At 38.6% G+C, this 14,889-nt stretch overlaps 1 protein-coding gene across 2 annotated transcripts in view; it reads left to right on the plus strand.

The window, feature by feature from the left end:
• The first annotated feature begins 476 nt into the window (after positions 1–476).
• The window catches only part of RAP2A (RAP2A, member of RAS oncogene family), a 40,165-nt gene continuing 25,752 nt past the window's right edge, over positions 477–14,889 (plus strand). For both annotated transcript variants that reach the window (XM_059903146.1, XM_059903147.1), the window contains exon 1: positions 477–877. In XM_059903146.1, coding sequence (XP_059759129.1) covers positions 564–877 — 314 coding nt within the window. In that variant the 5' untranslated portion in view covers positions 477–563. The remainder of the gene's footprint in view (positions 878–14,889) is intronic.

Genomic DNA, 14,889 nt, shown 5'->3' on the forward strand with positions numbered 1-14,889 from the left:
TGTTGGGTAACCCAGGTGGCTGTTTATCTAAAGAAGGGCCCGAGGCTTCCGCGCCGCGCCGAGCTTCCTGGCAGCGCGCGCGCGCGGCCGGTCGCCTAGGCGACGGGGGGAGCAGGGGCGGGGCTGCGCCGCTGGGCTCCGCCCCGGGCCGCCGGGCCCCGCCCCCAGCAGCGCTGCGGCTCGGGCTCGGGCGCGCGCTTCGGCGCCGGGAAGAGCGGCGGCGGCGGCGGCGGCGGGCGGGGAGCTGGGCGTGGAGGCGCGAGGGGCGGGGCCGCCGGCACTGCGGGCCCGCGGTTCGGGTGGCTCCGTCGGCTCCTTGGCTCACACTCCTTGCTCGCCCTCAGTGCCTGCCGGCGCCCGCGGTGCCGCATTGCCGCCCGGCTCGGCCCATGCCCAGGGCTGCTGCTCCCTCCGCCGGCGCCCGGGGGGCCGCGGCGGCCGTGAGGTGGGGGCGGCCGCGGGAGGCGGCGGGATCGGCCGCCGGCGCAGGGTCCGGGCGCGCAGCGCGGCGGGCGTAGGTCTATGTCGCGGGCAGCGGCGGCGGCGGCGGCCGCGGAGGGACGATGCGCGAGTACAAAGTGGTGGTGCTGGGCTCGGGCGGGGTCGGCAAATCCGCCCTGACCGTGCAGTTCGTGACCGGCACCTTCATCGAGAAATACGACCCCACCATCGAGGACTTCTACCGCAAGGAGATCGAGGTGGACTCGTCGCCGTCGGTGCTGGAGATCCTGGACACGGCGGGCACCGAGCAGTTCGCGTCCATGCGGGACCTGTACATCAAGAACGGCCAGGGCTTCATCCTCGTCTACAGCCTCGTCAACCAGCAGAGCTTCCAAGACATCAAGCCCATGCGGGACCAGATCATCCGAGTGAAGCGGTGAGAGGGCCGGGGCCGCGGGCAGGGGGCTTCGCGGTGCGGCCGGCAGCCCCTGTCCCGGGGCCAGAACTCCCTCCCGCGCGCTCTGGGGTGGCCGTGGGCAGGAGGAGCTGTCTAGGGAGATGGCTCTGCGATCTTACGCTTTATGATTTTTTTTTTTTTTTCTTACCAGCATCCTCCTCCTTCTCATCTTGAATCTCAAATTTGCGTGCTTTGTTTCACAACTCAAATTTGGCATCCCGTGAACGCACAGCACAGCTCTTTGTCTCTTGGATATTACTAGTAGCGCTTGTGCAGAACCCCAAAGGAAACAAAGTTTAAAACTTGCAGGGGGGTGGGGGAGAGGGGCGCGTAGGTTTCTGCTGGGAAGAGGGCAGCTGTGCAGGTATAGTGGAGACATTTTCAGATTGAACAACAACAAAAAACCTACCTTTGCAGTATTTGACAGCAGAAATTGCCCACACGTACATGGTTAAAAATGTCAAGTCCAAAGGAAAGAGACCTTTCTCGTTTCATAAAAGATTGAATGGTGCCAGGGCGTTTTACAAAAATGAACTCTCCAATTAAGATGAAACTTTAAAGACAGATTATCAAATTATTTGAAGACATGGCTCAGTGGGATTGAGATAGTGTATAGGAGCGCAAGTATACCATTCACATTAAAGAATGCGACTTCACTTTTTGTTTTCTTTTTAGTCTAGCTGCCTTACTCCCCTCAAAAACAAAAAAAATAAAGAAAAGGGAGGGAAAAAGGCATTCCTGGAAATAATACAAGTTTCTTCAAAGGTGTGGCTCAGATATTAGCTAATTTAAAGTTAATGCAAATAAGCTCTTTCCTGATATGAACTCTTTTTTCTAAAGTGTGCATTTAGGAAATATGGCTGGTAGCATAAATGGCTTATGATGTTTGTTTTCTCTTAAGTTGACTGAGTATATTTTTTCCTATAATTTCAAGCATCAGAAGTGTAATATCTCAGTTCAGAGTTTTAGCAAATTTTTCTAATTACTGTTTACGTGTTACTGCTTTGTCTGATTCTTATTATTAGTTAATAATTGCTAATAATTTTGATTCAGTGTAATTTTGTTTTTCTTACCCAATTCTACCTATAACCCTAAATTTGTAGACATTTGCTGAAAACTAGTTGTAAGTGTACTGTAGACGTAGTCTCACTTTTAGTCAGTTTGAGTCTACTCACTTTGAGCAAATACCAAGTCACATATACTCAGGGATTGCTCAAAAATTCATTAGAAGAAGCATATTTTTAATGCCACATATGAGATCAAAGGGGAGGCCCTCTCCTGAAGCTCTCCCCACTTAATTCACTGAATATGCACTTTAATAGCTAAACTAAAATTTGGTATGTTACTTCTTCCATTAAATTTCAAACTAGAATAAAGTGGATATTTTTATAGCTTCTCATGGTGTTCTGAGATCTGTGAATCTGATAGCTTCTTACTTCTTCAGTCTCATTTTCTTGAAAGTTAATTGTTATAGTTAACATAGGAACACTTTTGGTGTTAAATTTACTAAGTATCTGATATTTAAGAGGCTACATTCAGGTGACTCAAATCTTTAATTCCCCCTTCATACTACTTAAAAAAAAACATACAAAACAGGGCAATCTAACACATTGTCACATGTCAATCTTAGGCCATATACATACATCAAATAATAAAGTAAATGCCCCAACTCCTCCACCCTTTATATTTAAACATATGCAGATAATACGTGCATTGACATGCCCAGGGTGAACTTCTTGACACAAGCCTAGGGGACAGAATATGGTAAAATGTCATTGGATAGTGTAGTCCATATGATTTTGTAGTTTCTTATGATTTAGTAGAGATTACTAATAATGAGTTAGTCTGAACGTAGTGTATTGGAACAATTTATTTGTTTGCACTGTGACCCAGGAAGAAAATAAAAGAGTAAAATTCTATTTGGCCAGATGTCATTTACTCACTAGTCTCAGTTCCTGATGTAAAAGTTGAAAAGACCAGCTGAAGTGTAGTTCATAAACTCTTTCACTGGAATTCATCCATTGTGTCCTTAAGAACCACTTGGGCCCTTCTGTGTCCTGATATTTTTTACTTCACCTTAATCTCATCATCTGGCCTCCCAGCCTATAGCATATTATAAACAACGTTGAAAGAAAGAAGGAATCTGTGTATACTAAGTATTTTACAATACAGTATATATTATGCACATATTATGCTAAAGCAGGCATTCAGTGTGTTGGTTCTTTAACTTTCCCACTTAAAGAGAATAAAATGTGATTTTCAAATAAGTGAATTTTCTACTCTTTGGGAATCAGTTTTTAAATTAATCAGTTGCTGTAGGAGGTATTCGTAGTTGTTCCCTCCCCTCTGCCAGTTACTGCTTTACATATTATATACAACAGTTGTTTAGGGATATTTAATATCACCATAATGCAGATGACATAAGTGAAGTGCAGAGAGGGTTGATATTTTGCCCAAAACTAGTCCTTGGTGGAGAGGAGATTTAAACCAAGATCTGCATGAATCCACGTACTCTTCTTTTCTTCTATACCACGCTGCCTTTGACCTTGATGTTTATTGGCAAATTCAGCAATCCAGCCTTTGGTCTAGGGTAGCGCTCTTCAATTCAAATATAGTTGCGAGCCATGTGTGTAATTTTGAAATGTCTACTAGCTGATTTCTTTTAAAAACTGTGAAACAGGTAAAATTAATTTTAATAATATATTTTATTTAACCTACTCTATCTAAAATAGTCATTTCAATGTGTAATCAGTATTCAAAAATTGAGATATTTTAATAGTTTTTCATACTAAATTTTCAAAATCTGGTGTTCAGTTTACACTTACTGCACATCTCAGTTCAGACTAGCTGTATTTCAGTTGCTCGACAGCCGCATGTGGCTCCAGGCTACCATATTGGACAGTGTAGGTCTAAGGTATATATATTTTTGGAAAATGCTTGCTTCTCTGAGCTCCATCTTCCTTGTCTGTGAATTAGAGTATAGCATGCACCTCTCAAGAGTCTTTATTAGGATAAAATGAGATAATATATTTTAAGGTGTCCAACACAATACCTTGAACACAAAAATTGCTTCAAAATCCCAGCTGTTCTTTAACTTTGTCACCCTGTCTGCTTAAAATTTTATCCTTGATATAAATGTAATTTGAGAGGAAATAAATTTGATTGCATTTTGAAAGTCATTACCTAGTATAGACAAGATGATACTAAAAAAGCAGTGGTGACTAAAACAATCCTTGGAAAAATTTTGTTGGTATTCTCTTAAAATATTTTCTCTTATTAAAGATCTTATGGGAAAGGGCAAGAGAATGAACATTTAACTTTAACTGTAGCACCAGTGCACGGCTGACAGTGAAATGGAGCTTTTCTCTGGATTGTTCCTGTATGGAATGTTTTGCTTATAAAAGGTATAAAACAGGTCCCTACTCCCTTAAGTGTCTGTAGGTTCACGGACATCCATATACAGGTTCCCCCCTGCTATCTGAGAGTAGAGAGTTCCTATGAAACCTTTCCTAAGCCAAAATGGCATAAAGTGAGGAAGCAATTACCTTAGGACGTATCTTGCTTACAGATGCGCAAAAAAAAAAAAAATCTAGGTAAAGCGCAGATGCTCACAGACACAGTTCAAAGCTATGGCAGCTTAATGCTGAGGTGCTGAGTGTGGGTCCTGGGGAAGGAACTTGGAGGTGCCTCTCTCCCTGATGGGGTACGTGCCGCCTCTCAACTGCTCACAGCAAACCAAGAGCTGGATGCTATTTTCACTTTTTGCCTTTTTTCATAAAAGCGAAAATCATCTTCTGATTTCTTTTGGTTATCAAAAACAGGTACTAACGTAGGTCTTTCCTAAAAGTGAAGTGTCACGAAGCAACTTTTGAAAAGCACAGGATACCTGTACATACACAAGCTCCTGTCCAAGCCAAGCAGGCTAGCTGAAATGGTGGTTTTTATAAATTCATATGCTTTCTTTTTTTAAATTGAGTTTGGATGAGATCAGACACATAGGGAAGAGAGACAAGGATACAGAAAATGTTTCAATTGAAATAAAACTCAAATTCTTTCTAATTTCATAGTTGCTTCTCCCATTCCTCCCAGGGTAAGCCGTGGTCCTGACTTGAAGTACCTTGGAACATGCAACCCAATGCCTATTCTTAGGATAAAGCCCAGAAATCTTCAACATGACCTTCCCAGGCCCAGCAATGCTCTTATCCCTCCCTGCCTTTCCACCTTCACCTCTGGCAACCTTCCTCGCCCCTTGGATTCAGCACCCAGACCTTCTTTTAGTTCCATGAAAGTGCCTGTCTCTGGGCTTTCCTTCTACTTGCAGAAATCACCCACCTTTTGCAGAGTTAATTCCTACTTTTTGGCCCCTGCTTAGAAGATTTCCTCCTCAGGGAAGCCTTCCCCATCTTCCCACACTGACTTTACTCCATCCTGTCTTCCCACACTGTATTAACCTCATGCCTCACCCCTTCCCTCAGCCACTCATGTTTCAGACCTCAGTGGCACCCTGTGCTTCCCCTCCTCTGGTACTGCTCATCAGAGTGTAATTATTTGGGTGATAATTTAAGTACAATCCGTCTTTCTTACTAAACTGTAATCCCATGTGGCTAGAATGGCTCCTGGCACATAGGAATCAATCAAGAAAAATGTGTTGAAAAAAATTAGTGTTCAAAGAGAAAATTATTTTAGTGGCCTCAGTTTCCCCAAGCACTTGAATTTTACAGATGGAGGAGGTTACTCTTTAAAGCCCATTCTGCAGCTGGAGTAGACGATCTCCCTTCCACTCTGACATTCTGTGAGAGTACTTCTATCTACTAGGGGCGACCAGGGAAGAGGTAAAGTTTAATAGCAAACTTTAAGAATCAGAAGCATGGTGTCTTCCAGATGGAGGACATGGCATGGGAAATGCATAGGGTAGGTTCATTGGCTGTTAAATAGACCAGGTTGGCCAAACCAGGAATTTATATAGAAGTATGAGAAGAGGTAAAATACATAAAGCTAAATTACGGAAGGTTAAAGACTTTGGACTTGCTCTTGCAGTCAAGGACCACGATCAGAATTGTTATAAAAATAGTAATACGGTGGTGATATGATAGATGGCTTAGATAGATGGTAATAGACCAGAGTCAGAAGAAAGAGTTGTATTGTCATAATCTCATTTCTACACGAAGTATAAAGATTCTGAATTAGCATGGAAAGAATGGATGCAAATGTTGTAAAGAATGAATTAATCAAACTTAGTGGAAGAAGGAGAGGGAAAGGTCAAAAGTAACCTCGACATTTTGAACATGCGTGAATAGGATTAGAGAGGAATAGCTGGGGGAGATTATTTTGGCTTTGGAGATGGTAATCATCCAGGTAGATGCACCTAATAAGCAATTAGAATACTGGACTAAAGCCTGAAAGTTCAGTTTATGTATGAGTGTAAAGACTCGAAATCATCTATATAATTCACATTTGGAGAGTAGATGAACCCTGCTGGGTAGTGTATAGAGTGGTAGAAGTGAATGGCCAGGAATAGAAATCAGAAATGAATATGGCCAAGGATAGAACTTGAGATGTGTAAGGTACCTAGAGGAGACTTTATACATTGCATTAGGCTAGAAGGCATGGTGCATTTTATTTTTTTTTTAATTTTTTTATTTTTTCATTATTTCAAAGCCACCTTTTATTATTAATCACAGAGCAACAAAAGGCAAACAAGCAACAACAGCAGAAAAAACTATTTACAAAACTACTTCTAAAATACTCTTAAACACTTGTGACTTACTAATTATCTATGAAGAAGTTCTACATCAGATAAAGCATTGAAAACTTTAATACCTTAATCATTTAAAAACACCTTCGTTATCCAGGCTTTAGGAGCCAATGTCCTTTAATGGACAACAGACTCTTGAATAGTCCTTTATTGGACATTTTAAGAGTTATACAACAATAAATATTTTGGCTTCACAGAACCTGCACCATATCCACCTCATTAGCCTACCTTTGGGTCCTTTCTGATCTGGCATTTCTTTTCCCTCAACGTTCAGAAATACTGCACTAGATGCCCTTTTCATTTCGGGATAGCCATTTCATTACTTATTTTTATGTGGCATGGTGCATTTTAAGACTGAGAAGAAAAATGGGGAAAGGGTGGTTATTTGTACTACCCGAAGTGAATAAGTTATTATTATTATTTTTTTACTATTATTATTTCATATTTCTGTATCATTTAAGTGATCACTTTCAAGAGACCCAGCTGATCGTTTGCACATCTTCTCCTCACAGTAAGTTGCCCTAAAAGCCCAATCTAAGGTAGAGGTAGATTGCCAATTGCTAACACATAGATCATGACCCACAACAGATTGGCACTGTGGAGCTGAAACCAGGAAATACATCCAATGATGTTTGTCCCAATAAGTGATTTCTGGAGTCTGCCACCAATTCCTTCTTCCCCAAACACCTCCTTCCCCAGTTTGATACCTTCAGAGACCATAATTGTAATTGAAAGCTCCTCCAAGGTACAGAGCCTAATAGCTGTGAGTCACTTTTTATAGCCCAGAGTTTTTTCCTGAAAAGGAAACTTGGTTTTGCTGCATTGTAAAATTAGAATATTACAGTAGAGTCATTTCCTTTTTACCATCCCAGGATTAGAATTTTTTAAGTTCACTTTGTAGATGGAGTAGATGATCTCCCACCAGCCCTACATTCTGAGAATACTTCTATCTCATTGGCACAATAAGGGAAAAAGTAGTTTAGTATGAACCTTAATCAGCAGCCTGTGACCTGCCAATCTTATCTATTTAGGGGTTTGTGATAATAGTATCAATAAAATCTCTAATCAGAGGAATCATTACAATGTTGTTTTTTTTAAAAAGGCAGAGGGGCAGAGAGGATTTAAATAGCCAGCCAACAATTCCACTGCACACAGACAAAAGATACCAGCTATCCCTGAATATTGATAAATCATCTGACAAATGGAACAGATGGATGATTTGAAAGGTGATTTTACTGGCCACTGAATGAGAAGTATTCAGGCCCCAGGCAGGTGGATGACATTGACTTTCTAACTCTCCTTCAGGAAAAAGTCAGATAATTAACAGATAAACACTAAGAAGGAGGAACTAATAAAATATGTCTGGATGACACAACCAACAGGAAGAGCCAACAAAGTTGGAATCTTTTTATTTGTTAAAATTTTCCAGTAACAGTACACTTGAGTGATTTAATTCTGTATGCCATCTTTTCAGAAATTACATATGGCACATTTAAATGCATAGATTATATATTTACACGTTTCTAAGCAGTGATCTTTACATAAAACTGTACACCATACACAATCTGTGATTTTAGACATCTGCATTTCAGTAAAGTATATAAGTAAAATATAAGTATATTGATAAAGTTTAAGTTTATCAAAATATATTAAAAGAGCATATTTCTAGTTGCTAAGATTTTGACATGGTATATACTAAATACTGTTTATGTACTTCTAAAAGATTGGAACCTCTTTGGAAATGTCGGACCTAATATTTCAACTATTCACCTTTTATTCTTGTAGGAAAATTCTACTAAAAAACACATCATATTAGCCTGATTTTTAATAAATTTCAGTTTAAATTAAAGGTCACTGCTATGAAATAAGATTTTTTTCCAGCATGTGAGTCAGAATAAGGTTATTGGGTATCCGAATCAAATGTCAGCAGCATATTATATCGAAGGCATGGTTTGGGAAATCCAATAATAAAGCAGCATTGGAATTCTTTGGAGTTTGATGCATTTTGTTACTTAATGTTGGAAATGTACTTATCACACGCTAAAAGCTCTATCTGAATAAGCTATTTAAAATAGAGTACAGCATGTGAATAAAGTATACTTGTAAATTATACATTCTTTTTAATCAAACTACTGAAATATATTCACTGGTGGAATTGGATAGATTGTTGGTTTTCTTTTGTTCTTTTGTTTTGAAAACAAACCAAATTGATATTTTATGGAGAAATGTGGTGATTAATTATTTTGTGGGTTTTTAAAGTTCATTTTTATTGAGATGTAAGTGACATATAACATTGTAATAGTTTTACGGTTTTTTCACTCAGTAAAATTACACAAGACAAACATTGTAAACCTTTACTTAAAACATTTAGGAGTTATTTCCCATAAAACATAATGATTTGATATATGCATATATTGCAAAATGGTCACCAGAGTAAGTTTGGTTAACGTCTGTCACCACACACATTTACAGTTGTGTGTGTGTGTGTGTGTGTATGTGTGATGTCAGCGTTTATGATTTACTCCCTTGGCAGGTTTCAGACATCCAATACTGTATTGTTACCTGTAGGCGCCGTGCTGTACACCAGCCCCAGGACTTACTTATCATTTATCTTATAACTGGCAGTTTGTACCTTTTTACTGCCTTCACCCATTTCACCCCCCGCCCCATCTGTTCTCTGTATCTGTGAGTTCAGTTTTGTGGTTTGTTTGTTTTAAGATTCCGTATATAAGTGAAATTATACAGTATTTGTCTTTTTTCTGTCTGACTTATTTCACTTAGCATAATGCCCTTAAGGTCCATCCAAATTGTCTCAAATGACAGGATTTCCTTTTTTTTTTTTATGGTTTAATAATATTCTGATCTATATATATATAATATTTTCTTTATCAGTTCATCCATCAGCAGACACTTAGGTTGTTTCCATGTCCTGACTATTGCAAATAATGCCACAGTGAACTTGAGGGTGCAGATGTCTCTTCGAGATAGTGATTTTGTTTTCTTTGGGTAAATACAGAAGTGGCATTGCTAGATGTTCTATTTTTAATATTTTGAGGAACCTCCGTACTGTTTTCCATGGTGGCTGCACCAATTTACATCCCTACCCACTGTGCACAGGGGTTTTCTTTTCTCCACATTCTCACCAACACTTGTTTATTTTTTGTCTTTTTGGTGATAGTCATTCTAACAGGTGATATCTCATTATGATTTTGATGTGCATTTCCGTGATTATCAGTGTTGAGCACCTTTTCATGTACTTTTTGGCCACCTGTATGTCTCCTTTGGAAAAATGTCTGTTCAGATCCTCTGCCCATTTTTTAATTGGATTTTTTTTCTATTGAGTTGTATGAGTCCTTTTTATATTTCAGGTATTAATCCCTTATAAGATATATGATTTGCAAATATTTTCTTCCATTCTGTAGATTGCCTTTTCATTTGGTTGATGGTTTCCTTTGTTGTACAGGAGCTTTTTAGTTTGATGTAGTCCCATTTGTTTTTATTGGCTTTTGTTGCCTTTGCTCTTTGTGTCAAATCCAAAAAATTATTACCAAGACCAGTGTCAAGGAACTTACTCCCTATGTTTTCTTCTAGGAGTTTTATGGTTTCAGGTCTTATGTTCAAAGCTTTAGATCCATTTTGAGTTGATTTTTGTGTGTGGTATGAGGTAATATTCCAGTTCCATTCTTCTACATATGGCTGTTCAGTTTTCCCAGCACCAGTTACTGAAGAAACTATCCTTTCCCCATTGCATATGCTTGGCTCCTTTGTTGTAAATTAGTTGACCATATATGTATGGGCTTATTTCTGAGTTCTCTAGTCTGTTCCATTGATCTATGTGTCTGTTTTTATGTTAATACCATACTGTTTTGATTGGTATAGATTTGTAATATAGTTTGAAATCAGGAAGTGTGATGCCTCCAGCTTGGTTCTTCTTTCTTAAGATTCCTTTGGCTATTTGAGGTCTTTTGTGATTCCATACAATATTAGGATTGTTTGTTATATTTATGTGAAAAATGCCATTGGAATTTTGATGGAGATTGCATTGAATCTGTAGATTGCTATGGGTAGTATGGACATTTTAACAATATTCTTCTAGCCCATGAGTACGGAAGAGCCTTAGATTAATTTGTGTCTTCTTCAGTTTTTTTCATCAATGTCTTATCATTTTTTAAAATTGTTATTATCTGTCAAAAAACAAAATATTAAAAACAATAACTCTACTTCTTTGTATTCACTCAGCAGTGGCTTTTACATTTTCTTAATCATGGCTCTCAGGAATACATTTTGCAGTGTACATACAGGCATAAATATGTATAACTGAAACCAAAATTTTGTGAAACAACAGTTACACTTGGTATGTTGCTGGTATTATCTTTTCTGTTTTATTCTTTTCTGTTTTATTTCATTGTTTTTAAGTGTTCCTCTTGATCCACTAAATTGATCTCATCACACACAATCTGAAAACTGCTATCCTGGAACATTTTACTCTAAGAAAAATAAATGGAACTATCTCTTTCATAGTTTGAAACAACTTTTATCTTCTCTTCCTGCTTTTCCGTTTTCCAGCAATGCTATATAAATGTTCAGAAAGTGAAATGAATTTCCCAACATGAGTTAGTAAATGTTACTTCTGTCACAGAGAACGATAACATTTAGTCAAGGAACAAAAAGATACATAAAGTGTATCTTTTGAGGAAGCATTTATTACTGTTTGGTGGGCATATTACAAATATGAGGACATATTTCTCTTGTAATTTTGTTTGTTCTGGTAAGGCAGGATAGCTCCTGCCTTGTGAAATTTAGAACAGAGAAAGGGATGTTGCAGTAGGATCCCAACCAGAATGTGTTCATTACTACAGCAGGTTGCTGTGGGGACTTGGGAGAGTGATCTTTATGAGAGGTTTGCTGCATCTGTCTAGGATGATGTTGATTCAGCTCTGCCTTTAAGACAGTAAAAATAGATGAAGACGACCATAATTACAGCTATCTTAAAATTACTTAGTAAAATTACCCCAGAGAAACATCATAAACCTTTACTTAAAACATTTAGGAGTGTTGTTTTTCATGCTTTTCTAGGAGCAGCCCTTAAAAATTAGTAATTCGAATGTGGAAGTCCTACACCATATTAATAATTCAGTACATCTTAATGTTTTCATCTTACCAGATGTCTTTACATCTTTCTGCAAATGAAATCTTAGAGGGTTTTTCTCTGGTTTTGGATGGAAATTTTTGTTTTGTTCTTAATTCTAAGTACATGCATCCTTAGGTTTACAATGAACATAACAAATACTGTATATATTATAATTGCTCTCAGTCAGTATTTAATTTTATTGGGCATACTGATCTTATCTATGAAGACCATTAATTGTTAATCTGGTTAAAGCTGAGCTTCAGTACTTACTAGTCATATGATTTAGGAGCAAGTTAGCATTCTCTGCATCTCACCTTCTTCATCTGGAATATGGGTATAATATAATAACTAATGAGGTAATGAATGTAAAGTTTCTTTACATAGTAACTCTAAAATATCAACAATAAAGTTTCACCAAAACTCACAGAAATAGAAAGGAGACCCAAGCATTTTCTGACTGTATAAATCAGTATACTGCCACATGATTTCTTAGGCATTAGACTCACTTGCCTTCCCATATCTAGAAGAATTATATATTAGCTAATCTAGTATTGCATTTCCATTTTTCCATTGCTTTCTTGCCCGTGCCTGAAGTGCTCGTACAGTGTGTGTATTACAGAACTTACAGAATAGACCCTGAGCACTTTGTGTCTTTGCCTTCCACAGGAGACTCTCTTGCCTATAAATGGTGACGATATGATTTTGTGACTCAGAAAGAATTGTGATTTTTTTTTTTAGTACATGTATTTAAAATATAAAAAATATAGAAAGTGATCAGGCATATAGTAAGTATTTGTTAAGTAACACTTTTCTTTTTTAAAAAGTTTATAATGGGGCTTCCCTGGTGGCGCAGTGGTTGAGAGTCTGCCTGCTAATGCAGGGGACACGGGTTCGAGCCCTGGTCTGGGAAGATCCCACATGCCGCGGAGCAACTAGGCCCGTGAGCCACAACTACTGAGCCTGCGCATCTGGAGCCTGTGCTCCGCAACGAGAGAGGCCGCGATAGTGAGAGGCCCGCGCACCGCGATGAAGAGTGGCCCCCGCTTGCCGCAACTAGAGAAAGCCCTAGCACAGAAACGAAGACCCAACATAGCAATCAATCAATAAATCTTAAAAAAAAAAAGTTTATAATGATAATAGACCTTTTATGAATACCAAAACTATACATGGGGTGAAGAAAATTTTAATAGTGTTTATGGCTAATTACATATATATGTGTATATATGTATATGGGGGGGCAATGGAGGGAAATGTGTTGACAGAGCTTTTTAATAAATTGATTCTAGAAGTTTTGTCTTTGTATAAAAGTCATCACTGTCAACATCAAATACTATGATTTAAACCACTTTATTTGCATAACACTGCCCTGAGCATTATGCAGAATAACTACAAGATATACTATCTTTGTCCATCTGGCATGCCAAAATGTACTACAAATGAATATATATTTGACAGTGTTTGAGTTTATTATATATGGAGAGAGAGACAGAATACATTTTTTGAAACAATTTGATTTCTAAGTTTTAAAGTAGTATTCCACCAAAAACATTGCTTTTGCTAGGCCACTTGTTTTAAGGAATTTTTTTTTTTTTGGCACAACTTTTTTTTTCTCTTCCTATTTTATTGAGATATAATTCACCTACAGCACTACATAGGTTTAAGGTATACAGCATAATGATTTGACTTACATACATCATGAAATGATGACCACAGGAAGTTTAGTGACCATCCATCATCTCATACAGATAGAACATTAAAGAATATGACTCTTAGGATTTACTCTCTTAACTTTCACGTATAACATACAGCAGTGTTCATTGTATTTATCATGTACTTATAACTGGCAGTTTGTACGTTTTGACTACCTTCATCCAATTCCTCCCCCAACCCCCAGACACCCCTGCCTTTGGTAGCCACAAATCGTTCTGTTTTGCTGTGAGTTACTTTGTTTTTGAAGCATAATTGGCCTACGACACTATGTGAGTTCCTGGTGCACAACATAGTGATTCGGTATTTCTGTATTGGGTTGGCCAAAGATGCCTTCAGTTTTTAAGTAAAAATAAAAGACACATTTTTCATTTTCACCAAGAACTTTATTGAACAACATATTCACCCTTTTGTTCCACTACCTTCTGCCATTTCTCAGGCAACTCCATAATTCCATCTTCCCAAAACTTTTTATCTTTTTGAGCAAAGAACTGTTCCAGGTGCCTTTTACAGTCTACCAGGGAACTGAAATTTTTTCCATTAAGAGAATTTTGTAAAGACCGAAATAAATGGAAATCTGAAGGTGCAATGTCTCCTGAGTACGGTGGATGAATCAGAACTTCCCAGCCAAGCTGTAACAGGTTTTGCCTGGTCATCAAAGAAACATGCGGTTTTGCGTTATCCTGACGGAAGATTATGTGTTTTCTGTTGACTAATTCTGGATGCTTTTCATCGAGTGCTGCCTTCAGTTGGTCTAACTGGGAGCAGTACTTGTTGGAATTAGTCATTTGGTTTTCCAGAAGGAGCTCATAATAGAGGACTCCCTTCCAATCCCACCTTATACACAACATCACCTTCTTTGGATGAAGACCGGCCTTTGGTGTGGTTGGTGGTGGTTCATTTCGCTTGCCCCATGATCTCTTCCGTTCCACGTTGTTGTACAGTATCCACTTTTCATCGCCTGTCACAATTTGTTTTAAAAACAACGTTTTCATTACATTTAAGTAGAGAATCGCATGTGAAAATGTGGTCAAGAAGGTTTTTTTCACTTAACTTCTGTGGAACCCAAACATAAAAGCGATAAACATAACCAAGCTGGTGCAAATGATTTTCAATGCTTGATTTGGATATTTTGAGTATGTCAGCTATCTCCTGCTGACATACTCAAAATATCCTGATTGTTCTCAATTAATGTCTCAATTTGATCGCTATCAACTTCAGCTGGTCTACCCAACCGTGGAGCATCGTCCAGAGAAATTTCCAGCACAAAACTTCTCAAACCACTTTTGACACATTTGATCAGTCACAGCACCTTCTCCATATACTGCACAAATCTTTTTTTGCATTTCGGTTGCGTTTTTACCTTTCTTGAAATAATAAAGCATAATATGCCAAAAA

Source organism: Balaenoptera ricei, chromosome 18 (assembly GCF_028023285.1).
Source record: "Balaenoptera ricei isolate mBalRic1 chromosome 18, mBalRic1.hap2, whole genome shotgun sequence".
In the NCBI taxonomy this organism is placed as follows: Eukaryota; Metazoa; Chordata; class Mammalia; order Artiodactyla; family Balaenopteridae; genus Balaenoptera; species Balaenoptera ricei.